The 25224-nt window shown below is 40.4% G+C and overlaps 1 protein-coding gene across 2 annotated transcripts in view; it reads right to left on the minus strand.

The window, feature by feature from the left end:
- Window positions 1-25224, minus strand: part of CAMK1D (calcium/calmodulin dependent protein kinase ID) — a 490031-nt gene that overhangs the window by 142170 nt on the left and 322637 nt on the right. For both annotated transcript variants that reach the window (XM_025397235.1, XM_025397236.1), the window contains exon 3: window positions 22871-22945. In XM_025397235.1, the coding sequence (XP_025253020.1) occupies window positions 22871-22945 (75 nt within the window). The remainder of the gene's footprint in view (window positions 1-22870; window positions 22946-25224) is intronic.

Here is a 25224-nt window from a genome sequence, read left to right on the forward strand (position 1 = left end):
ACCTCATTTTTCCCCCCACTTAATAATAAGCTGAATATAAAGACATTTCAAATTATAAACAGCAGGCTCAGTTCAAACCAATTCTTTTTCTTTATTTCCTTTTCTTTTTTTTTTTTTTTTTTGAGACGGAGTCTTGCCTTGTCGCCCAGGCTGGAGTGCAATGGCACGATCTCGGCTCACCGCAACCTCCACCTCCTGGCTTCAAGCAATTCTCCTGCCTCAGCCTCCCAAGTAGCTGGGATTACAGGCATGCGCCACAAGGCCTGGCTAATTTTGTATTTTTAATAGAGACGGTGTTTCACCATGTTGGTCAGGCTGGTCTCGAACTCCCAACCTCAGGTGATCCGCCCGCTTTGGCCTCCCAAAGTGCTGGGATTACAGGTGTCACCACCACGCCCGGCCAGTTCAAACCAATTCTTAGTATCTACTTTTGGGAGAAAATCACTTTATGGGTACTTTTACCTGAGTTTTCTGTTCAAATGCATTTTAAATGTGGGATGAGGGTGAGAGAGAAATACAACTTCTTTGTGAAGCAGGTGGTCGAACTACTAAAAGGAGAAACAGGTTACCAAAGAGTATACTTAGTTTAGATATTACGTACACTTAACCAATTAATAGCGATTCAGATGTGTTTGAAAGAGCAGGGATGGGCAGGAGGAGAGAACTGAGTAAGTGACTAAAGCTGGTTCCCTAAGCTGATTGCTTAGGGAAACCTCCTAAGACAACAGATAGTCACCCTAACAAAGTGAGCATCATCTCCCTCCTTTCAGTTTAGTCCAAGTTGTATGAAGCAGGAAGGCAATGGGTAGAATGCCATCCTCCCGCTGCTAAGCATTCTATGGAACTGAAGAGAAGGGAACCTAATATTTTCTCCCTCAGAAGCCTGAATTGCGTTCTCAAAAATCTGAAAGAATAGGCCGGGTGTGGTGCCTCATGCCTGTAATCCCGGCACTTTGGAAGGCCGAGGCAGGTGGATCCCTTGAGGTCAGGAATTCGAGATCAGCCTGACCAACATGGTGAAACCCTGCTCTACTAAAATAAAAAATGAGTCAGGTGTGGTGGTGGGCACCTGTAATCTCAACCACTCAGGAGGCTAAGGCAGCAGAATCTCTTGAACTCAGGAGGCAGAGGTTGCGATGAGCCGAGATCATGCCATTGCACTCCAGCCTGGGCGACAAGAGCAAAACTCTGCCTCAAAAAAAATAAATAAATAAACTAAAATAATGTAACTCATTTCAGAGACATCGGAGGCTAAACGAATGCTGCCAGTGTTTTGGAAATTAAAGGAATTCATGGCCCCTGAAGGATCTGCACAATGTCACCACCTCCTTTGTGGACCTTAGGGTTCAGAAGTTTTTTCCGCAAACATGGCAAGAAAAAACTGGTAAAATTAAGGCCCCAAATTCTATTGAGCTGTTTGTAGTTCTTTAAATCTTTCTCTCCTAATATGTACCTTTTTTCCAGAGGCTAAATAGAAGTTAGTAATTAGATTGGTTTGTATTGATTCATATTTCAATAAATGATTTAGTTTTTTGGGGATGAAGGCAGAACTATGTTCCAGATGCCATTACACTAAGATTCAGTCATTCACACTAAGCAGAGCTTTGCCAACCGAGCCACACAGGTGTAACTATAAGCCACGTATTCACCCAGTACCCAGGACAGATTTTAGGCCAAGAAAGAACTAAACAGGTCCTTAAAGGGTAGATTGGAAAATGTAATGACAGATGTCACAAGGATATTGCCTAACCTTACAAACAAATTAGAACATGAAATACTTTGTCAGCAGAGCCTGCATTAAATGGATATTTCATTCACCTTAATTCCCTCCTGTTTTGTGTCATGCCCATTTTCAGTAGGCAGGGATTGTTTTCAACTAACTTGAACACCTACATCAGAGATACAGGTCATTAATCAGCTGTATTTATGGTGATACTCAAGTCTATTGATCACTGAAACGTTGTTCTTAGGCTTATGAGTCAAGATGTTCCTGAGACCTTGAGAACCTCAGGAGGAAGGAACAGGAGGCATATTGGCAAGAAAGCACAATCTATTACAGCTTAGAGCTCATCAATGGGAAGGAAAATTCCTGAAACTGTAGCCTGTAGCAGCTGTGAACTTCAGCATCCCTTCTTTTTGATTTGTCTCCGGAATTAAGAGATGTGGCTTTGCTTTCAGTCATGGTTCTCTTGTTTGCACTGGGGCAAATGGAGCCTCCTGTCCTAGTGTGATACCTTCCACCTTTGTCTCGGATACTTCTGAGCTGTACATATTCCTCTGGTTTAATGACTTGATCATGTGCCTTTGGTTTCAAGATTTGATCATGTGATAATATAATTTAGTTAGAATTTAGACGCCAATCACGACCATCCATCAGCCACCTCACATTACAACAAAATTAGGAGCTCATCAACTCACAGAGATTCCACACTCATATATTAAAGTCATAACGGGAATCAAACTGCATCTTTTCATCTACTACAAATGTAAAACCCAGTAGGGAGAAAACAGATGTAAAACATTTCTGGCACATGGTTTTGGGGCACAACGCAGGAGGCATTGTGTTGAAAGGCGCTTTGTCAAAACAAGCTGCGTAATTTTTTTTTTTTTTTCCTGAGCACAGTATCAATAAATCAAAGAGAACGGCTGGTCCTGAATCAACATAAATTGTTCAGTGAGATAATTAAAGACCCAAGCCATTAAGGGCTCAGTACGAAGGCTGATATTAAAAATGAATGTGCTCTGAGAGTGGACCACTTCAGGTCTCTCCCTATTTCAAGTGTATTACACATCCCTGTAGCTACCTCCTTCTCTCAATCATATCTCTCTACAGAGGAAGATTTTAGGCTCCAGTTATGCCAGCAAAATGAATTTTTTTTGTCATATTGATAAGTGACTCTCACTGCTGTGAGAATTATCAGTGGTAGGAAAATAATTACTATTTGAGGTTGGTAGTAAAAGATCCAGTCTGCTGGAGGGAACCCAAAGGTTTTTATGGATCTGGAAAGTGATTTTTACAATTAAGTCTTAAAGCCATGGGAAGAAGTACAAATAGAGCCTGTTTAATTTTTTAAACATGGTACAAAATTCAAATAGTACAAGAGTATACAGTAAAAAATGTTTGCTTCCCACTCCAAACACCCAATCTTCCCTCTGATAATTAAGCCTTAGCAGTTTTCTATATATTCCAGACACTTCCTGTACAAATAAGCAGTATGTTTCTATGTAACTCTGTTTTAAGCCATAAATGAAAGTATATATGGCCAGGTGCGGTGGCTAATGCCTGTAATCCCAGCACTTTGGGAGGCCCAGGTGGGTGGATCATTTGAGGTCAGGAGTTCGAGACTAGCCTGACCAACATGGTGAAACCCTGTCTCTATTAAAAATAAAAAATTAGCTGGACATGGTGGTGCACGCCTGTAATCCCAGCTACTTGGGACACTGAGGTAAAAGAATCGCTTGAACCTGGGAGGCAGAGGTTGCAGTGAGCCAAGATCACACCATTGCACTCTAGTCTGGGCAACAGGAGTGAAACTCCATCTCAAAAAAAAAAAAATCAAAAAAAAAAAAAAAAAGTATATACTGCTACAATATCATGCACAGCACTTATTCATTAACATCGTATCTTCACAATCGTTCTGTAGTTCTGTATCAACACGTACAAAGTAACCTCATCCAGGGCATATTCCCAAATATGTATATGGCACAGATCATGTGACCGTCCATGTGTGAACAATGTTAACTTCCAAACAGGCTAAAGTGAGCAGCAAAGAGCCTTAGAAACATCCTGAACTCCTGTAATTACTGCTGTTCCAGCTGGTAGTCGTACATTTCAAGGCTCTCACTGTAGCCATTGCGATTCTAATCCAGAAAACTGTGTGTCTTTATCTACCCAGTGAACGTATCAGTTCTCTGGGCCATAGCAGAGGGGGCAGCTGTAGTCTGGAAGTGCTGGAACAAAATAAGATGTACTTGAAGGGCAGAGCACAAAAGGCAGAGAAGTCCCACCTAATCCTCATAATCTCCTGTACAACCTTCCTGAAGAGCCAAAAATTCTCATTACTGCCCACTCATCTGTTCTGAAAGTGAGAGTCTGTCTGTCTCCAGGCGCTCGCCAGTCCTTAATCTTCCATGACTTGTTTCCACTCGAAAATGCCATCCTTTCTCTCTCAATCTCTCCAGCCCAGGATGATTGAGAACAGGGAGACAGTGAATCACCAACGAGAAGGCCTGGGGTGACTTTTCTGAATAAAAATATGCATAATTCAGCGGCTGGAGAACTATTCCTGGAAACAGATGGTGAATAGCCCAGGCTCTTTATAAAGGGCTGGGGTCAATTTCCTACTGGTTAAGCAAGTCGTACTTCTTAGGAAGGCATATCTTTGACCCAGCTTAATACTGTAGCTATGATTGAGTCCTGGTGGCTCTTCTAAACCTGAGAGGCACAGTCACTCAGTACTGAGTCCTTGTAAAGGATGCAGAAACTCAGGTATACGTGGTGTTTCCAAATAGTTCTAACACATATCTACAACTAAACGTCACTAAAGGTTCTAGTACAGCAGAGTTAGTAATGACCATTGCTTTTGTTTGTTTGTTCATTTTTGAGACAGAGTCTCGTTCTGCCACCCAGGGTGGACTGTAGTGGTGTGATCTCGGCTCACGGCAAGCTGCTCCTCTCTGGTTCAAGCGATTCTCCTGCCTCAGCCTCCCGAGTAGCTGGGACTACAGGCATGCACCACCACGCCCGGCTAATTTTCGTATTTTTAGGAGAGACGGGGTTTCACCATGTTGGCCATACTGGTCTCGAACTCCTGATCTCATATGATTCACCCACCTCGGCCTCACAAAGTGCTGAGATTATAGTCGTGAGCCACCGCTCCCAGCCACTAATGGCTATTGTTAAAGACCTTTGGAAGACAAGGCTTAACTCTTTAGGAACCTTTGAAAAACACTATTTACTTACAGACCTTGTTGAACTCTCGGGAGGCAGCTACTCTCCTCCGATTCTAGTTGGAGCATTACATATGAACCACCCTGGATAAATGTTTGCCTGTTTTATACAGTAAACTTTGTAGAGTTTAAAGATCTTGACACTAAATAAATAGCACGATGATTAAAAAAAAAAAAATTGGCCAAACTTCCGATATCTTCTGAATATATTCTCTTAGTTTTTTCTTTTCATTACAAGAATTATAAATAGGGATGTATAATACATATTTACACAAGAAGCTGACCAATCACATCGTCTTTACCAACCACGGCTATAGGAACCTGTTCAATTCATTTCGTGCTGTGATTTTTAAAAATAAGAGATCACTTAAAAATTATGTGAAAATAGCCCCATGATTTGGATGTCTTTTAGTATTTAGACCACAAATCAATCATCTTCTTCTATACTGAGGAATGTTTTTTAAAAAATTAGTTATCTTCTTTGAGGAGCCTTACCAAGGGCTTACAACCTAAAATACCTGGAGCCTTTTCTTCCAAAGGACTTGGCATAATTCAGCAGAAAATATCCTGGTTGTGGCTACTTCCGAGTTACCCCTTTCTCCGACCTAACACAGCTTCTCTCCTTTCTTAGCACATCTGACCCTATAGAGATGCCGTTGGACATCACTGATCCATCCACCAAAAACGTCAAAGTTCTCAATGTCACAAAACTCAAAGTTCTCCCCTCTTCTAGGGAGAATGCAAGCTTCTTAAAATACTAAGATGTCAGAAAACACTGCTGCCACCGGGTCCCTGCACACAGCCCTCTCTGACTTGTCTTAAGCAGCACAAACTGGTCGCTAGGCTCTGCAGCAAGTGTATACTAGTGATGTCTGTACACATCACTACTCTCAAAGACAAGAAATTCCCTGTCCCTTAATTTTTGCTATTCCTTATGGCCTAATTTGTTTGTTTTAACGGCATTAAATGTCACATTTGTATGCAATGAAACCTCATCATTTTCAGAGTGCACTCATGCATCTATGATGAATGAAAAATATCATGTCTAGTTGCCCTGAAATGTTTTCAGCCTCATTTGCTTAGTCACTAGGGGTCTGAATAAGTGGTTATTGGAGGGGTTGATGAAAAAGAAAGGTATAATGTTGAATTTAAAAACTGTACTGATAGATTAGTTCAAGTTACACACACACACACACACACACACCCCTGGATTCCTAAATTAATTTACTTCATAATACTTTATTATGAACCTATTACATACCAGGCATTGTGCATCGTGGGCCTTAAGGATGCAAAAATACTAAAACAATGATCCTGTTTTCAAGAAGCTCATAGTCAGAAGAGACAGACTAAATGAGAGCAAAATAAATCATGACAAAACCACATAAGGAGCACAGTGAAAAAAGACAGGAAGGGCTATCACAGAACAACAGTGTAACGTTATCCATCGGTCCATCTTGACAGTAAAACATGCCACTGAAGTTAACAACACCATATATCTGAAATTCTAATTTATTAATTGATAAATTGGTTTTTATCATATTGGTAGGCTTATAAAAATAATTTTATGACCAGGCGTGGTGGCTTACATCTGTAAACTTAGCACTTTGGGAGGCTGAGAAGGGCGAATCACCTAAGTCAGGAGTTTGAGACCAGCCTGGCCAATATGGTGAAACCCCATCTCTACTAAAAATACAAAAATTAGCTGGGCGTGGTGGTGTGCACCTGTAATCCCAGCTACTCGGGAGGCTAGGGCAAGAGTAACGCTTCAACTCGGGAGGCGGAGGTTATAGTGAGCCAAGATCATACCACTGCACTCCAGCCTGGGCAATAAAGCAAGACTCCATCTCAAAAAAAACAAAAGAAACAAAAAAACCCAGAAATTAGCTGGGTGTGGTGGCATGCACCTGTAATCCCAGCTACTCAGGAGGCTGAGGCTGGAGAATCGCTTGAACCTGGCAGGCGGAGGGTGCAGTGAGCCAAGATCGCACTACTGCACTCCAGCCTAGGGGACAGAGAGACTCCGTCTCCAGAAAAAAAAAAAAAAAGAAGAATTTTACTTAATCATTATTTTTAAAAATAGAAAATTTCCAAAAATTAAAATAACTTTCCGTTAAAGCAAAAAAATGTTTTAACTTCTTTGTGTAGACTAAGTAAACATCAGAAAATAACATAAGTAGAATAATTAGATTTGGCACATACTCCCCACATATTTTAATCAGATTTTTAATTTCTATGTTTCTAAACCCGTATCTGGGAATTCATTTTTTTAAACATGTATTATTTTCATTTTTTCATAAAACTTTCTTTAATCTTCTTCAAACTTGCATTTGATGATTACTAAGCTTTAAATTGTTCATACCTTCTTCAATTCATTCTTCTCTACTGATCATAATATTTTTAACTTGGAAAATACTCTCTCTACAACTGCTACAATATCTATATTGACAGCAAATCTTGCTAAATGAGCAAATTCTAAATTGTAAATTTTTAATCCAAGTATATAAGTAGTTCAGCCTTCAAAATATTTTTATAGGTACACCTATTTGGCTACCTTTTGACAAGTAAATAATTTTAAAACATAAACTTTCTCCAATTAATGATTTAATGTTTCCCCAAATTTGGATACTGCAAAACAATCAGCTTTCTCAATCTCCTTCCATGGCTGTACAGATATAAAATTATCCAATTAAAAACAGGGGCACCACAAAGACACTCTCCACAAGGCACAATTACAGAATGTCAAAACTAACTCTTACACATCATTTAAGCTCTCATCACCTAATTTGTTTTCTTTCTTTCTTTTGTAGGAATATATTTCAAGTTTTGTTTTCAATAATTACTATTCACTACAAACTTCAAAACCTACTTTCTGGAGCATTTAATTTGTTGAATACTTTGATTAAAGATTTCCAACTGTTTTTTAACCAACATACCAAAATATGGGGGAATTTTTCACCAATAAGTTTGATACCATGTTAGTCTGCCTAGACTGATTTCCAGTGTACTTCTTGAAAGACTATGGGGCAGCTAGCTTAGAATGAATGATAAATATTTGGAATAAATGAAATAAAGGAGAAAGGAAGAACATCTAACTAGGATCACAGCAGAAGAGAGCACAATGGTGCTGAGGAACGGGCTGAGATTTCATTTCATTCAGTTTTCAGCAGCTGCCACTCATCCGACGATGTGGTTTCCTCCATGGGACCCAGCAGCCCTGCTGCAGGAACGGGGGATGCAGGCAGCTGCACTGCGGTCAGGTGTTGAATCTGCAGAGTGAGTGCAGCAGGCAAAGAAGGAAAGATGCCGGCAGGAGAGTGATCATGGGGAAGCTGCAAGGGGTTTGGCTAGACAGGGAAGCCCAGGATTAGCGGAGGCACTAGGAGTTCTCAAAGCATCAGAGAACAGGCATCAAAATAAGAAATGAAGGGGTTGTTGTCAACTAGGCTGAAGGCAGACACGGAGTGGTGGTGATCAGGATGATAGACCTGTAGCAGCTCTGGGGAACACCACTCTAGTGTGTGGCCATGGGGGTGTGCTGCTTAAACATGGAGTTTTAGGAGAGAAAATGATTAAGGACACAGAGGTTATGATGTGGGTTGTCCTGTGGACACTTGATCCTCCTGGTTGCACAGCTGGGGAAGGTGTTGAAATCTATCAGTCGATCACCAAAGCCCTCAATGTAAGAAAGTGAGTGGTCAGAGGTCAGGAGAGGCAGAAACAAAGCAGGCAGGCCAGGAACAGAGCATGAGGCCTGAGCCACAGTAGAGTGAAAAAAAAAATTTTTTTTTTTTTTTGAGACTGGGTCTCACTCTGTCACCCAGGCTGGAGTGAAGTGGTGCCATCGTAGCTCACTGTAATTCCTGGGTGCAAGCGATCACAAGCAAGGATTTAAGATGTAAAATTAATCATCTGGATGTAGCAAAAGGGGATCCAGCAGAATTCTAAATGCCTCCTTCAAACCCAGAACCAGAGAGCCTTTCAATAATCCCAGCCACTCCCCTTCTTCCTCGTAGGAAACATCAAATTTCGCACATTCATTGGGGCTGCCACGCCAGCATCATCACCAACATGCATTATTCATAAACCTCCAAGGATTCAAAGAGATGAGATCGGTTTTAGAAATACCATCTCAGGAAACAGACTTTGCTAGCAAACCCAACAACTGGATTTCTAACATCTGTGCTTGTTTCATGGAGATTTACACTGAGAAAAAGGGGACGACAACATGAGACCACGGAATTTTAGACCTGAAACCTTTTTAAACCATTTAAACCTATTTAAAACAAACAAACAAACAAACAACTAAAAACCCTCTACTTTATAAGCAGACCCAGAGAGGCCAGGTGCTGAGCTATCACACACTTCATGAGAGGCAGATGGAAGCCCAGACTCTGTGGCTCTCTCTATTCCAGTCCATTCAATGCTCTTACCAATTAACAACATTCCTAAATTAATTTCCTATATAAACTCTGCAAGATCTCCCCCAAATCTCTTTCCAGATGCCCAGCAAAAATCTTCCAAATGGGAACACCATGAAGTTTACACCTCCAGCCTCAACTCTCCCATGGTGGGGGGGCTCCATAAATACTTGTTGAGTGAATGAATGAATAGGATGATGCATAATGATTAGTACAGATTTAAGATGTTACAGAATTTTAGGAAAGAGAAAATTTCTGTGGCTGGGGCTTCTCGGATGAGAGAGGATGTGTAGCTTACATTTTAGAGAGGAGCCGTGTAACTCACAATGATCGCTTTCCTTGGGGATTATGCAGCATGCTTTGGTATCACAGGGAAAGCCCTGGTGGAAAAGACACCCTTGAGGAGAGGATGATGAAGAATTAGCCAGGGGGATATGCTGGGGTGCCGGGCGGGGCTGTGCTCCAGGCAGACGGGTACTCAGAAGCCTGGGTTGGATTATGAGGGATTTAGTCTGTTGTGCTGCTGTAAAAGAAAAGAGAGGTTCTAGATGACTGAAAGGAGTAGAAGGAGCATTATGGAAATGGGGAGACATGAGGGAAAACCCAAAGCAGGAATGGCTACATTGCATTTGCAGGGCATGAGGAAATTAGTTTGGCTGGGGCAGAGTGCTATTTCTTTAATAAGTCATCAAACAGAAATGCAACTCAAGCGCCTCTCAAACTCGAATGCCTAATCTGATATACTCTGAAATGTATTAGTGCGTCGGTGCTCTTTTTATAAGCCCAAGTTTTTATCTACTAGGGAGTCAGAAGCAATGAAGTCCATGGTGATACTATCTGTATTTTTTTTATTTTACTAGCCCCATCTTACTGACTTTGTGACATTACATATATCCTTAAATTAAATAAATATCTATATAATGTATAAGTAAATAAATGGATAGTTTCAGAAATTGATGCTTTATATTCTAAGGATGAACAGACTCTTCATGTACTTTCTATGACTTCTTAAATTTGAATATTAGTGACCAGATCTAACTTTTCAAAAAGGTTACAGTTGTTCATATAACGTATGGAATTTTTAAACTGTACATACTTTAAGAACTTATTAGATGTTGGATGAAAGATGTTGACTGTCACACGTATTGGCTAAAATGGATAAGATGGTATTTAGAAAAGTGTATGAAAATGTTCAAGTCAAAAATTATTGGGCCAGGTGCAGTGGCTCACACCTGTAATCCCAGTACTTTGGGAGGCTGAGGTGGGCAGATGATGAGGTCAGCAGTTCAAGACCAACCTGGCCAACATAGTGAAACCTGTCTCTACTAAAAATACAAAAATTAGCTGTGCATGGTGGTGCATGCCTATAATCCCAGCTGCTCGAAAGTCTGAGGTAGGAGAATCACTTGAACCTGGGACATGGAGGTTGCAGCGAGCCAAGATCACACCACTGCACTCCAGCCTGGATGACAGTGTAAGACTTTGTCAAAAAAAAAAAAAAAAAAATCACTGGATTAAAAACATGATTATAAAAAGTCAAAAACTGTGATAAGAGACAAGGAAAGCTATTATATACGGATAAAATTGTTAATTCACCAAGTAGACGTAACAAATATAACCATACGTGCATCAAACATCAGAGCTCCAAAATATATGAAGCAAACATCGACAGAATTGAAGGGAGAAATAGCTCTACAAGACTTCAGTATCCCACTTTCAATAATGGATGAAACAACCAAACACAAGACCAATGAGGAAACAGAAGACCTGCACGACACTGGAGAACAACTGGACCTAACAGATACATGCAGAGCACTTCATCCAACAACAGCAGAATACACATTGTTCTCAAGTTCGTGTGGAACATTCTCCAGGGTAGACCATATGTTAGGCCACAAAATAAGTGTCAATAAAATTTAAAAGACTGAAATCATACAAAGTATCTTTCCAAGCACAATAAAAGGAAACTAGAAATCAACCTTAGAAAGACAACTAAACAATTCATGGACACACAGAAATTAACACACTATTATACAACCACTGTGATTCAAAGAAGAAATCACAAGGGAAAATATGATAAATTCAAATAGAAACACAACATACCAAAATGTATGGAATCCTACAAAAGCAGTGCTAAGAGGAAAATTTATAGCTATAAATGCTTACATTAAAAAAGAAGACCTCAAAAAACATGATTATGCATGGCAATTTCATACAGTTGAACCTAGCAAGATTGGCTCCAGAATATGTCTCTTTTTTCTCTTGATCTTCTTAACTCTCTAAATCTTTTCTATATCAGCGGGTTTTCCAGTGGCAGAAAAAATAAATAACAAAGCATATTCAATCGTTAGTCTGGAGAAGGACAAAGCAGCAGCAGTAGCAACCAGAGGTATTGAGTTAGCCTCTGCTGGCATCTCCAGCCATAACTCCCACCAAGATGTCACATTACCCCCCGACCCCAGCCAGACTGAACTCCTGCAAGACAAAACCCCTCACAGATTAAATCCCTTACAGACCAAACCCTCACAGACTGAGCCCTCCTCACAAAGCCCCTCACAGACTCAGCCCTCCTTTCAGACAAAGTCCCCACAGACTAGCCCCACACAGACTCTTCCTCCCTCCCAGGCTCCCTAACCGTTCTGGTAGTACCTGCCCTTCGGCCTGGAGCCCAGCTACCTATCTCATGGCTGCACCTCCATCTGGCTGACTCTTAATCACCCTCCATTTAAGGTGTCTCCTCCCAGAGTGCCCGGCACCATCCTCAAGGAAAGCAACCTCCAAGGTTTATAATCTCTTCTTTACAAGGAGCACTACTGACGAGCATCGGCTGTGTCTTGTCTGTATCCCCCAAGCCCCTTCCCACCCCCACAATGCTGAACAGAAACCACAGGTCTGTTAGGTGTTCAATTAGTATCTGCTGTGAACAAAGATAAGCGTTTTGGTAATTTATATGTAAATATATTAAGGTGTCATATTCAGAAACATTTTTTTTCTTCATTATTATGCTTGGCTACTCACAGAAGGTTTTTTATTGGGAGTAATAATTTGTGTTCTAATTAAAACTGTTTCTGGGAACACAGAGTATGAATTATGAATACAATATCCACACAACAGCTAACAGCCGTGACCCCCACAAACAAGGAACTGTGCAAACAGCTTACTGCACAAGCCAACAGAGTAGAGAAACCATATTTTCTCTTGGAAGCTGATCTATTTTCATGCCTTGGGGGTACCAGGAGCCAAATTAATATTCTTTAAAGAATGTGTGTTTCGTCCTTAGCTTTTCAAGCTCAGCAGGGAATCACAACACTGGCAAAAAATCACAACACTGGTAAAAAACTCACAACACTGGTAAAAAAAATTATGTAAGAAATAAACATAATGATTGTTGTAAATGGAACGAGATTGTTCTAGTGAATTCCTGTGATACTGCTGAGTAAACTTTTTTCCCCTCACAAATCACCACAAAATATAAGATATTTTCTAGTTAGCTCTGCTTTTAAAATACTTCTTGAATCATAACGAATAACATTTTCCAGGTAAACTGAACTATTCACATTAATGGTGCCTACAAGGTTCTCTGTTTCCCAGAAAGTGCTATCAGTGTATTGTATTAGGGCTGGTCAAGGGCATACACTGGGTTGTTCACTGATTTGGGTAAATGATCCAACCTCTCTGCTCAGGTTCCTCATCGAAAACTGGGATTACAGTAACTCCTGAGTTTATTGTAAGGACTAAATGAGTAAAGAAATATGTTAACCATTATTACATTCCTATGTGATCATATCAATTAAGCATTTGTCAAGCGCCCAGCATAACGTGAAAGCACTGTTCCAGCAGACAAGAAAGCAGAGACAACTCTTCTGATGGTGACAAGTGCTACAGAGAGAAAGAAAGTTGAGGAGGGGGATAAGGAATGTGTGGCACGAGGTGGTGGTAGGAGTTGCTGTTTTATACAGGGGAGCTTGGGGTATATCTCAATGAACAGGCGACACTTGGCAGAAATTCTCGTATTTCCGTTATTCCATGATGGCATTAAGGTAAGTGATTCTGGCTGGGGGTGGTGGCTCACACCTGTAAACCCAGCACTTTGAGAGGCCGAGGTGAGAGGATTACCTGAGGTCAGGAATTGAGACCAGCCTGGCCAACATGGTGAAACCCTGTCTGACTAAAAATACCAAAAATTTGCCAGGTGTAGTGGCAGGCGCCTGTAATCCCAGCTACTCAGGAGGCTGAGACAGGAGAATTGCTTGAACCCGGGAGGCAGAGGTTGCAGTGAGCCAAGATCACGCCACTGCACTCCAGCCTGGGCAACAAGAGCGAAACTCCATCTCAAAACAAACAAACAAACAAAAAACATTAAAAAAATAAGTGATTCCAGCAGAAAGAATATCAGAAACAAGGGCCCCATGGCAGTGCAGGTCTGGCATGTTTGAGGAATTGCAAGGAAGCCAGACAGGCTGCAGCCGAATGAAAGAGAGAGAGAAAGGTGGGACAGGAAGTCAGAGAGGTTTCCAGAAGCCAGGACACATAGGGCACTGGAGGCCACCATAATGACTTTGTCTTTGACTCGAAGATGAGAAGCCAATGGGAATTTTTCAACAAAGGCATGATAAGATCTGGCTAACATACTAAAAAGGAACAGCACAGTGGGGTAGGATTGGGGGAAGATGTTTTATATGGCGGTTTGGAACAGGGTGGTAGGTATAGAGATGAGGAGAAGTGGTTGCATTTGTTGTATATTCTGAAGCTGGTGGCCACAGGATTTGCCAAGGGATGGGATTGTTGGGTATAAGAGAAAAGGATAAGTCAAGGATGACTCCAGATTTTTGGCCTGGGCAACTGGAAGAATGGAGTTGACATTTGCTAAGATGAGATAGACAGCAGGAGAAGCAGATTTTGTGGAAAATTCGAGTTTATTTTGGATCTGGTATGTGAGTGATGCTTATTACCTGGCCAAGTGGAACTGCTGAGAAGACAGTTGGATATACAAGCTTAGAGTTCTGGACAGGGCTCCAGGCTGGACGTACAAATTGAGGAGTTACCCACATATGGAAATGTAAGTCTTATTGGAAATATGTTCTAATTCCACAGCAATATAATCTATTTCTTTTAAAAAATATTTCTGATCTATCCTTTGCATTGTATCAGCCTGAAGTTTATTTTACTTCCTAAGTTGTTACAGTTGTGAAGGGGGAGGAGTTGAGGCGGTGTCCTTTCTCATCTCCAAATGTAAGGACTAATATTCTTCTTTCTTTTTTTTGAGACAGAGTCTCGCTGTGTCGCCCAGGCTGGAGTGCAGAGGCGTGATCTCGGCTCACTGCAACCTCCACCTCCTAGGTTCAAGCAGTTCCCTACCTCAGCCTCCTGAGTAGCTGGGATTACAGGTGCCTGCCACCACGCCTAGCTAATTTTTGTATTCTTAGTAGAGACGGGGTTTCACCATCTTGACCAGGCTGGTCTTGAACTCCTGACCTCGTGATCCACCCGCCTCTGCCTCCCAAAATGCTGGGATTACAGGCATGAGCCACAGCGCCTCGCCCTGGATTAATATTCTACAAGTCAAGTCAGATGAGAAACAAATTCTGAATGAATTGACTTTCCATCTATCAATTCTCCCAATGTCATAATGACTTCCTCCTATCTAAAGCAGAATGTTCCAAAAACAGAATTCTGAAAAAAAAAAAAAAAAAAAGCATTTTTCCAAAAACCCAAATAAAATTTAAAGATAGACTTCTGGAAACAATTAAGTCCCTTGCTGCAGCAGTACGGGAACAAATCTACTGCAATACTCAGAAATGAAATAGCAATTAGACAGGTAATAATATTAAGGTGCTAGCGCATCCCCCGTTGTCTCTCAGTGCCCACGATGCTGTTTCCTAGGAAACTAAAACTTTCCGAGGCACAAACATTGTAAAATACCGTCCTCCAAAATGTTGTGTTTTAGATCCTCCCCATATATTTAGAAGCTAAAGACTTTCTAAGCTCTTTAGTCAAACAAAAACAAAATAAAAACAAAAACTCTTTCCACTTTCTCACTGACCCAGACAGAAAAGATGGGGGCCAGGGGCAGTGGCTCACGTGTGTAATTCCAACACTTTGGGAGACTGGGAGGACTGCTTGAGGTCAGGGGTTTGAGATCAGCCTGGACAACACAGCAAGACTCATCTCTACAAAAGTAAAAATAATTAGCCAGGCATGGTGGCACATGCCTGCAGTCCCAGCTACTCAGGATGCTAAGGTGGGAGAATCGCTTGAGCCCAGGAGTTGGAGGCTGCAGTGATATATGATAACACCAGTGCCTTCCAGCCTGGGTGACAGAGTGAGACCTCAACTACTGAAAAAAAAATTTTAATAAAAAAAGAAAAACAGATGGATTATCAGGAGCATAAACCACTGAGCCTTGCCAAACAGAAACAAAAAATACAACAACCAAAAATAATACAGGATACAAAATCCTCAAACCAAACCAAAGATTTTTCCTAGTAGTGTTATATTCTGATATATCCAGGGCTTTCTGTCATTGCTTTTTTCTTTTTATACTCATTTAGATAACTAATGGAGGCAAAAAGGGAATAAGAGAGACTAATTTGAATTTTAAAAATATCTAACATAAAACATTTTAAAGACATATTATTACGTCATTAAAATACACTTAATATTTAGAACTAAACTATCAAAGTTTTACCAAAGAGGATTCCTTTAGGGAACAACTAGAATCAATATAAATTTCAGATGGCATGATTATTGAGATAGAAAATGGTAAGAAATCCACAAAACAACACTAGAACTAGTAAGTGAATTCAGCAAGGTCAGAGACTAATGCACAAAAATCAATTATATTTTTATATGCTAGCAGCAAGCAACCAGAAAAATGAAATAAAAATCCATTTACAATAGAATAAAAAATGCTTCAGAATAAATTGAACAAGTATATGAAGATCTACATCCTGAAAACTATAAAATGTCACTGAGAGCAATAAAAAACCTAAATAAAATGAAAACACTTACGTTGATTAATCAAAAGGCTATGTGTTTTAAGCTGTCAACTGTTCTCAAATTGATATACGGATTCGATGTAAGACCAAACAAAATTCCCACAAGCATTAAAAAAGGCAGCTGGGCACGGTGGCTCACACCTATAATCTTAGCACTTTGGGAGGCCAAGACAGGTGGATTGCCTGAGCTCAGGAGTTCGAGACGAGCCTGGGCAAGATGGTGAAACCAAATCTCTACTAAAATACAGAAAATCACCTGGGCATGGTTGCGGGCGCCTGTAATCTCAGCTATTCAGGTGGCTGAGGCACGAGAATTGCGTGAACCCAGGAGGCAGAAGTTGCAGTGAGCCAATATTGTGCCACTGCATCAGAGCCTGGACAATAAAGCTAAACTCTAAGAAAAAAAAAAAAAAAAAGGCAAGTCTATTCTAAAACTTACATGAAAATACAAATACTCTAGAATAGCCAAAGCAATTGTAAGGAAAAAAAAAATAAAAAGTTGAAGAACTTACAACAAATGATGCTGAAAATTGGATAGCCCTATGACAAAAACGAATACTGTCATTACTTCATACAATATATAAATAAGTTAACCTGAAATTGATCATGAAATATACCTAGGTAGAAAAGTTGACCAGGCACAGTGGCTCACATCTGTAATCCCAGCACTTTGGGAGGCCGAGGCGGTCGGATCACTTGAGGTCAAGAGTTCAGGACCAGCCTGGCCAACATGGTGAAACCCCATCTCTACTAAAAACACACACACACAAAATTAGCTAGGCATGGTGGTGCACACCTGTAATCCCAGCTACTTGGGAAGCTGAGGCAGGAGAATCACTTGAACCCGGGAGGCAGAGGTTGCAGTGAGCCAAGATTGCGCCACTGTACTCAGGCATGGGCAACAGAGCAAGACACCATCTCAAGAAAAGAAAAGAAAAGAAAAGAAAAGCTAAAATTATGTAATGTCCAGAGGAAAAAATTATTTGCACAGGCAAAGACTTTTAACACAGGACACAAAAAGCACAAGCCATTAAAAAAATGAACATTATCACCACCAAAAAAAAAAAAAAAAAAAAAAAGAACTATCACCACTTTCCTTTTCAAAAGGTACCATTACGAATTAGGTGATAGTGGTCAGGTGTGGTAGCTCACACCTGTAATCCCAGCACTTTGGGAGGCCAAGGTGGGCGGATCACGAGGTCAGGAGATCGAGACCATCCTGGCCAACATGGTGAAACCCATCTCTACTAAAAGTACAAAAAAATTAGCCGGGCGTGGTGGCGGGCCCCTGAAGTCCCAGTAATTCAGGAGGCTGAGGCAGGAGAATGGTGTGAACCAGGGAGGCAGAGCTTGCAGTGAGCCAAGATCACGCCACTGCACTCCAGCCTGGGTGACAGAGCGAGACTCCATCTCAAACGAAAAAAAAAAAAAAGAAAAAAAGAATTAGGTGATAGCTTCTTAGTATAACACCAAAAACATAAGCAACGAAAGAAAAAATAAACAAGACCACCTCAAAGTTAAAAAACTTTTGTGCTGTAAATGATACTATCAAGAAAGTACAAAGACAATCTATAGAATAGGGGAATACATTTGCAATTCATAGGTCCGGTAAGAGATTTGTATATAAAATATATAAGGCAGTCTTACAACACAACAATAAAAGAAAAATCAATTTTACAAAGGATAAAGGATTTGAATATCTATATATCTCCAGAGAAGATATGTAAGTGGCTAACATGGGAAAAGATGTTCAAAATCGTTAGTTATCAGGAAAATACAAACCGAAATCTCAAAGATGCCACTTCACACCCACAGGATGGCTATCATCAAAAAGACAGAGAGTAAGTGTTAATAAGGGTGTAGAGAAGTGGGAATCCCCATACATTGCTCATGGGATTGTAAAATGGTACAGTCATTTTGGAAAATAGTTTGATGACGCCTCAGAATGTTAAAACAAGAGCTGTCATTCGACCCAGCCAATTTCACTCCTAGGTATATACCCAAGGGAAATGAAAGCAAGTCCACAAAAAAACCTGTACATGAAAATGCCTGCATCATTATCCATATTAGCCGAAAAGTGAGACAACCTAAATGTCCATCAACTGAAAAAGAGAGAAACAAAATGTGATATATCCAGATAATAAAATATTATTTGGTAATAAAAAGGAATGAAGTACTGATACATGACACAATATGGATTAATCTTGCAATCAATAAGCTGAGAGAGAGAATCCAGTCATGAAAGATCACATATTGTATAATTCCATTCATATGAAAAGTCTAAAATAGGCAAATCCATAGGGACCAAAAATAAGTAGTCACAAGAGACTGAGGGAGTGAGGAATTGAGAGTGATTGCTAATGAGTATAGGGTTTCTTTTAGACGGACAAAAATGTCCCTAAAATTAGGTTGCAGTGATGGTTGCATAACCCTGTGACTATACTAAAAAACATTTCGGGCCGGGTGCGGTGGCTCACGCCTGTAATTCCAGCACTTTGGGAGGCTAAGGTGGGTGGATCACCTGAGATCAGGAGTTCAAGACCAGCCTGACCAACATGGTGAAACCCCATCTCTACCAAAAAATACAAAAAATAGCTGGGCATGGTGGCGGGTGCCCATAATCCCAGCTACTCTGGAGGCTAAGCTAGGAGAATCACTTGAACCCAGGAGGCAGAGGTTGCAGTGAGCCAAGATCACGCCACTGCACTACACCTGGGCAAAACGGCAAGAATCCGTCTTAAAAAAAAAAAAAAAAAAAAAAAAATTCATCGTACACCTTATGGGTGAATTGTGTAGTATGTAAATTATATTTCAATGAATTTTTTTAAAAAGGAACCATTAAAAAAACAGCAAAGCAAGCTACAAAATGGAAGAAAATATTCGTATTACGTGTATCTGACAAACTATGGACTACATAAAGAACACTTTCAACCCAATAATGTGATGATAATCCAATAAAGACTGAGCGAAAGATCTGAACAGACACTTTATAAAAGAAGATATACAAGTGGCCAATCAGGGCATAAAAAGATGATCAACATGATTCATCATCGAGAAATGCAAATTAAAACCACCCTGGGATATCACTACACCCCATTAGCATGGCTAAAAGTGAAAATCTCAAGGACTAGCAAGAATGTAGAGCAACAGGAACTGACATATACTGCTGGCCAAAAAAAGAATGCAAAGTGGTGCAACCACTTTGGAAAACTGTCAGGCAGTTTATTAAAAAGTTGAACACATCTACCATATGACCCACTCATTCCACTCCTAGGTCTTTACTCAAACATGCACGCACGCAAAGACCTGTACATGAATGTTCACAGCAACTTCACTCATCAGAGTCCCCAAACTGGAAACCACCCAAGTGTCGATAAATACAAAAGTTTAAAACATGTGTAATATTCATAACAATGGAATACTACTCAGTAATAAAAAGGAACAAACCACTGACACATGCTACATGGATGAATGTCAAAATAATGATGAATGAAATAAGCCAGATGCAAAAGGGTATATACTATATAAGTCAATTTATACAATATTTTATAAAATATAAAATAATCTCTAGTAAGTAAAGTAGGTCACTGGTTGACTAGGGTCATGAATGAGGAAGAGAAGACTTCAAAGGGGCCCAAGGAGTCTTGAGTGGCATGGAAATTTTCTGTCTCTTGACTGTGGTGGTGGCTTTATGGGTATAATTCTGTCATGTTCATCTGAATTGTCCATTTAAATGGATACAGTAACTTGTATGTAAGTGATACCCCCAAAAAGTTGATTTTTATAAAGTAATGAGAACCAATGAAAAAAGAATACAATTTAACACTTAAAAATTAGCATATCTAATTTTTTGTGTAAACAGAGCTTCTGAACTGCTTACTACTGTGCATAATTTTTTTACTTAGGTAATTCAAACATTCATTGCCTCTAAACTGGATTTTGTGATTAATTTGCCTGACAAATCTCATACAGTGTCCCCCAACAGTTAATCCCAACCTAATTCCTCTCTGAATTACTAAAAATTCTTAATGAGTGTGGTTCACATTAATGAGGTGTTTTGTTTTTTGTTTCGAGACAGAGTCTTGTGCCTTGTCACCCAGGCTGGAGTGCAGTGGCACGACCTCAGCTCATTGCAACCTCTGCCTTTCAGGCTCAAACGATTTTCCTGCCTCAGTCTCTTTCTCTTGAGTAGCTGTGACTACAGGTGCCTGACACCACACACAGCTAATTTTTATATTTTTAGTAGGGATGGGGTTTTACCATGTTGGCCAAGCTGGTCTTGAACTCCTGACTTCAAATGATCCGCCTGCCTCTGCCCCAAAGTGCGGGGATTACAGGTGTGAGCCACCATGCTGAGCCAATGAGGTTTTTTGTTTTGTTTTGTTTTTTTTTTTTGGTAACACAAAAGAGGGAGGAATTCCTTGACAGAAAAGCTCAGGGAGGGGCAGGGATAGTGGTGTCCTCATATGACTTCCAGGCTTTGTTCTAAGGTTGGTTTTGTTCCAGACATTTTTATGTTTTTATGTCAACCCACATTTATGATAACTTTTGTTGGTAGTATACAACCCCAAGTTGCTTAGAAAGGCAAATTCTAAATCAGCTTGAACGTTACCTCATAAAATTAAAGACCATCTGTAGAGACACAGTGATGAAATGATACAGATATCCATAGAGAAACCACGTATACTGAAGACCTATTATTGTGAGATTACTTACTACACTTTTCTCCTTCACTACTCACTATAATCCTCTAACAAAAATATTATCCCCATTTTCCCATTATGGAAACTGATACTCAGAGAAGCCTAGTTATTTGCCCCAGTTCACCCCGCTAATAAGAGGCAGAGCCGAGGCGGACACATTTGAGGTGCTTTAACTGGTATCTGGTTATAGTTCCACAAACACAAAACTTAACCAAGTAGATCCATATAGCTTTGGATTTGAGTATTAGTAGTTTTTGCATTACTAGTGAAAAAGCACACATTTAAATACACAGCTAACATTTTGCGGGGCATTTGGTCGCCACTGACATCTCATCATCTTCCAATTATGCAATGATATTTGATGAGAAAGTGATGCACTTGCACCTTTATAGAGCAGACTTCGCATAAAGCAAAGTCACAAGAACTTCTAGGGCATGCTCCCAAATTTGGGGAGAACTAGTGCTCTCTAGGAAAAACCAGAAATACGGCAAATTGTAACGCAAAGAGAAGAACAAGGAACTAGAAAAGGTAACTCGAGTTAACATGGAACCAACCAGTCAAAAAACTTCTTTGACTTATATCACGGCTGACTGTAACATATAAATCTCTAAAACTGCTAGTCACCACCTAGAACTGCCATTTGACAGAGAGCAATAATACATATGCTTCTGGCATAGACAGCTTTAAAATATTTATACAAAAATATCATAACCTACAAAAATATTTTGAAGATCATGGAAGGTTAACTAAATGCACCGATGAACACTTATTTGCATCCTAACATGATCCCAAGTTAATGTGTTGTTTAAACATTCATAAGGAAAATAAGAATCTATGGAAAAGAAATTGTGAGCCTAATCACCAATTCTACACACCCTTGACAATCCCAAGTCTGAAAATCATTAATAAATCATGAAATTAAGTCTATATTCTTATCTTCAACAAAAATCTCCTCAGTCGGTAAACTTAATCATATGATGTTCCAGCATTTATTCATTCAGGTAATGGTTAAAGCATAATATTCTGACACAGTTTCTATCAGTTAATTCTACTCAGTGCAGCCCTGGGATATTCCTAGGAACCATATTGCTTAGAGTAAAGCACTTAGGCAGGCAGGGAGGCTAATTTCAGTTTAAATTTTTAAAAATACATGTTCAAGTAAAGTCTCTATTCGAATATCTGGCTTTCTGATTTCTTCCCTCTTTTGGTAATCTCCAGTGTTAATGGAATGCAAAAATAACCTAATGAGGGGGATAATGTCATGGTCTGAAGCCAATTATACTTCTCTTACGTCTGGCGCAAATTCCCTTTTCAATCACATGTGCTCTTATCTGTCAAAGGAAGAGTACAAGGGAAGAAACGGGTATACACAGTTACCATCTGCTTTCCTCCCCCGGCATCCCTGGAAAGGATGACAAGGGTGGGAGTTTCTCCTAGAGACAGGAGCAAAGTGTACCTTACAGTGGGCCCACTGAAGTGTCTTCAGGCAGCCACATTTGGCCCTGACATATTAGAAGGCAATACAGACACCCTGCAGTAGGAACATCACATTGACTGCTGAGGCCCTAGGTTATTAGTCCAGCCCAGCAGCTGTAGGCTGGTTCAAGGGAGGCCTGTAGACTCCTGTGGGCAGCCCACCGTCTTTAGTTGGATACAGGCCTCTCTAGTATCCCTCAGGCCTCCCTGCTCCCTACTGCCTTACCTGGCCCACTTCAGTCATTTCTTTTCCCACCTGATCCCTTTAGACATTGGAGTGTGCAAATTGGTTCAAAACTCATCAGTCAAACAAGGTACTTACAGCTGCATGACCAAGTACAAGTGATTTGGGCTTTCATAAATGTCTTCCAGGGCAACAATATTTTCATGCTTAATCCTGAAAAAAAAAATAGACACACAAAATAGTAAGTACAGTTAGATAGGAAAACATTTCAGAACAGACAGCATTGTAGCAAAAAGTTACAACACAGAATCCAAACTCCTGAACAAAAACATTTCAGACTTCAGGATCTTGTCCGCAAACTTTTTCCAGACCCATTTCCTAACAGTCCTTCCCTGATCTCCACTCCTCTTCGTTCCTAAGGCTCAATACCCTACAGTTTAGCAAGAGTGGATTAACTATTGTTGCTTCACGTGAATCCCAGAAACGGGCCAAACCTGCCCACATCCTATTATCTTGTAGGGCCCAACTCAGAGGGCTGGGCCGCTGGGCAGAAGTGTTCCCTCTTGTGTTGTCTCCCAGTGGCCATCACGGACTTGCCTGACCACTTAATCATATGAAAATCTGTCCCCCATGACAGGCATATGTCAGGGAGCAGGGAGACCTGGTAAAACACTGGAGAATATATATGTTCCAGGGAACAGTTTCTCTGGCATGTTCATGGGTCCAGTGTAAGGAAAAAAAACCAACCTGACTCCCTCATTGGGGTTCATGTCCCCCTACTCCACCCCACTACCAAATGTCACTTCAGCTTCCCAAGCAAACTAGATCAGTGCTACTCAAAGTGTGGTTCTCAAACAGGCAGCACCACTATCTCCAAAGAGCTTAGTAGAAATGCAAATTCTCAGGCCCGACAAGCACAGAGTATACAAGTTGAGGGCAGAGCCCAGAAATCAGCATTGTAATAAGATGCTGAGATAATCTACACGTGCAAACTGGAGTTGGAGAAATACCGTATTAGACCAGCGCTGCTCAAACTTCAACGTGCAAATGAATCGCCTGGGGATCTGGCTCCACTGCAGGCCCTGAGTCAGCAGGTTTGGCTGGGGCCTTGGAGGCTGCATTTCCAACCAGCTCCCAGGAGATACCGGTGCTGCTGACCTGCAGACCCCACTCTGAACAACTACGTCCTAACTAAAGAACCAGGGCAGAAGGAAACAGCCGAATTCTAGCCCTTGGCACTATCCATGAAGAGCAGTTTCTGCTCAGAATGTAAGGCTTGATATTATTTAAAGCACTGGACAGAAAAAAAAATATTTCATTACTCAAGGAGATAATTAGCTCTTACCATAAGCCTCTCATTGAAATGACTGCTGAACCATTTAAAGACAAGCACATAACATGCGGATTCTTGTGACCCTCTTGAAAGCTAGAACTACATTATTCATTTTGGTTGCTCCTGGTGCCTAGCACAAATCTGCTTAATAAATGCTTGCTGAATGAATGAATGATATTGAAAGGCTGTTGCCACTAAACAGCAAGAAACCTTATTTAGTTAGGAAAAAGGGAAACCATTTTCCTAAATGTGTGATGTCTTCCCTGCGAAAAGAAGTTTATAAGGTGGAAAACAAACAAGACTATTATCTTCCTTTTGAGATGAAAGAGAACAAGATAATTAACAAAGGCTGCTAAGGCTTTCCTTTGAATTCTATAGCTCGTAGTAGTTAATGCAGTTGTTTTGTAGGAGCTAAAACAATAGATTATACTAAATTCACATTCCACCTGATTCCAAAGAACAGAGTCTAATTATTTGTCAGCCATAGTTTCTACACAGTCTGAGCAAGATACTATCAGCCATATAGCATATGAACCAAATAAACTATGCCACCAACGAAACCAAGAGAGCTTAACTTGAGACTATCAAGATGCTACAAATCATGGCATTATCACTACTAGATATACCTAAAAGAATATGCCCACAAAAAGTAGGCATTATGTAGATTTTCCCTTTTTGGAAAAATTGTTGTAATTTGCCATTGGAATCAATCACATGGTCATAAACATTTTCTTCTAGTCCAGCTCATTTGAGAGTTAATGAAGAGCCTAGATTTCTGGAGAAATAGGAGGAATGGGATTATATGAAGAGTGACCAGAGAAAATGCCTGGCACACAGTTACATCTGAATTGTAGCAACATGGTGAATACTTTTGCAGTTTAAGTACGTCCCAAGTAGTGCATGGTTGTTTATCTGAAATTCAGATGTAACTGGGCAAACTGCATTTTCATGTGCTAAATCCAATCACTCTGCTTACATCACTCAATCTCTAAATTGGGTTTGGAGATTGGCACCTGCAGCCCTAGCTTGCCTTGGAGGTTGAGTCAAGAAGGCTGTCTGAGTCCCAGAGTTCAGTCATTCATTCAGATTCAACAATAACGCAAAGAATCAAGTCTGTCTGTACAAAGCACTTGCCTAGCCAACGTGGCAGACCCCAATA

This window comes from Theropithecus gelada, chromosome 9, assembly GCF_003255815.1.
Source record: "Theropithecus gelada isolate Dixy chromosome 9, Tgel_1.0, whole genome shotgun sequence".
Lineage (NCBI taxonomy): Eukaryota > Metazoa > Chordata > Mammalia > Primates > Cercopithecidae > Theropithecus > Theropithecus gelada.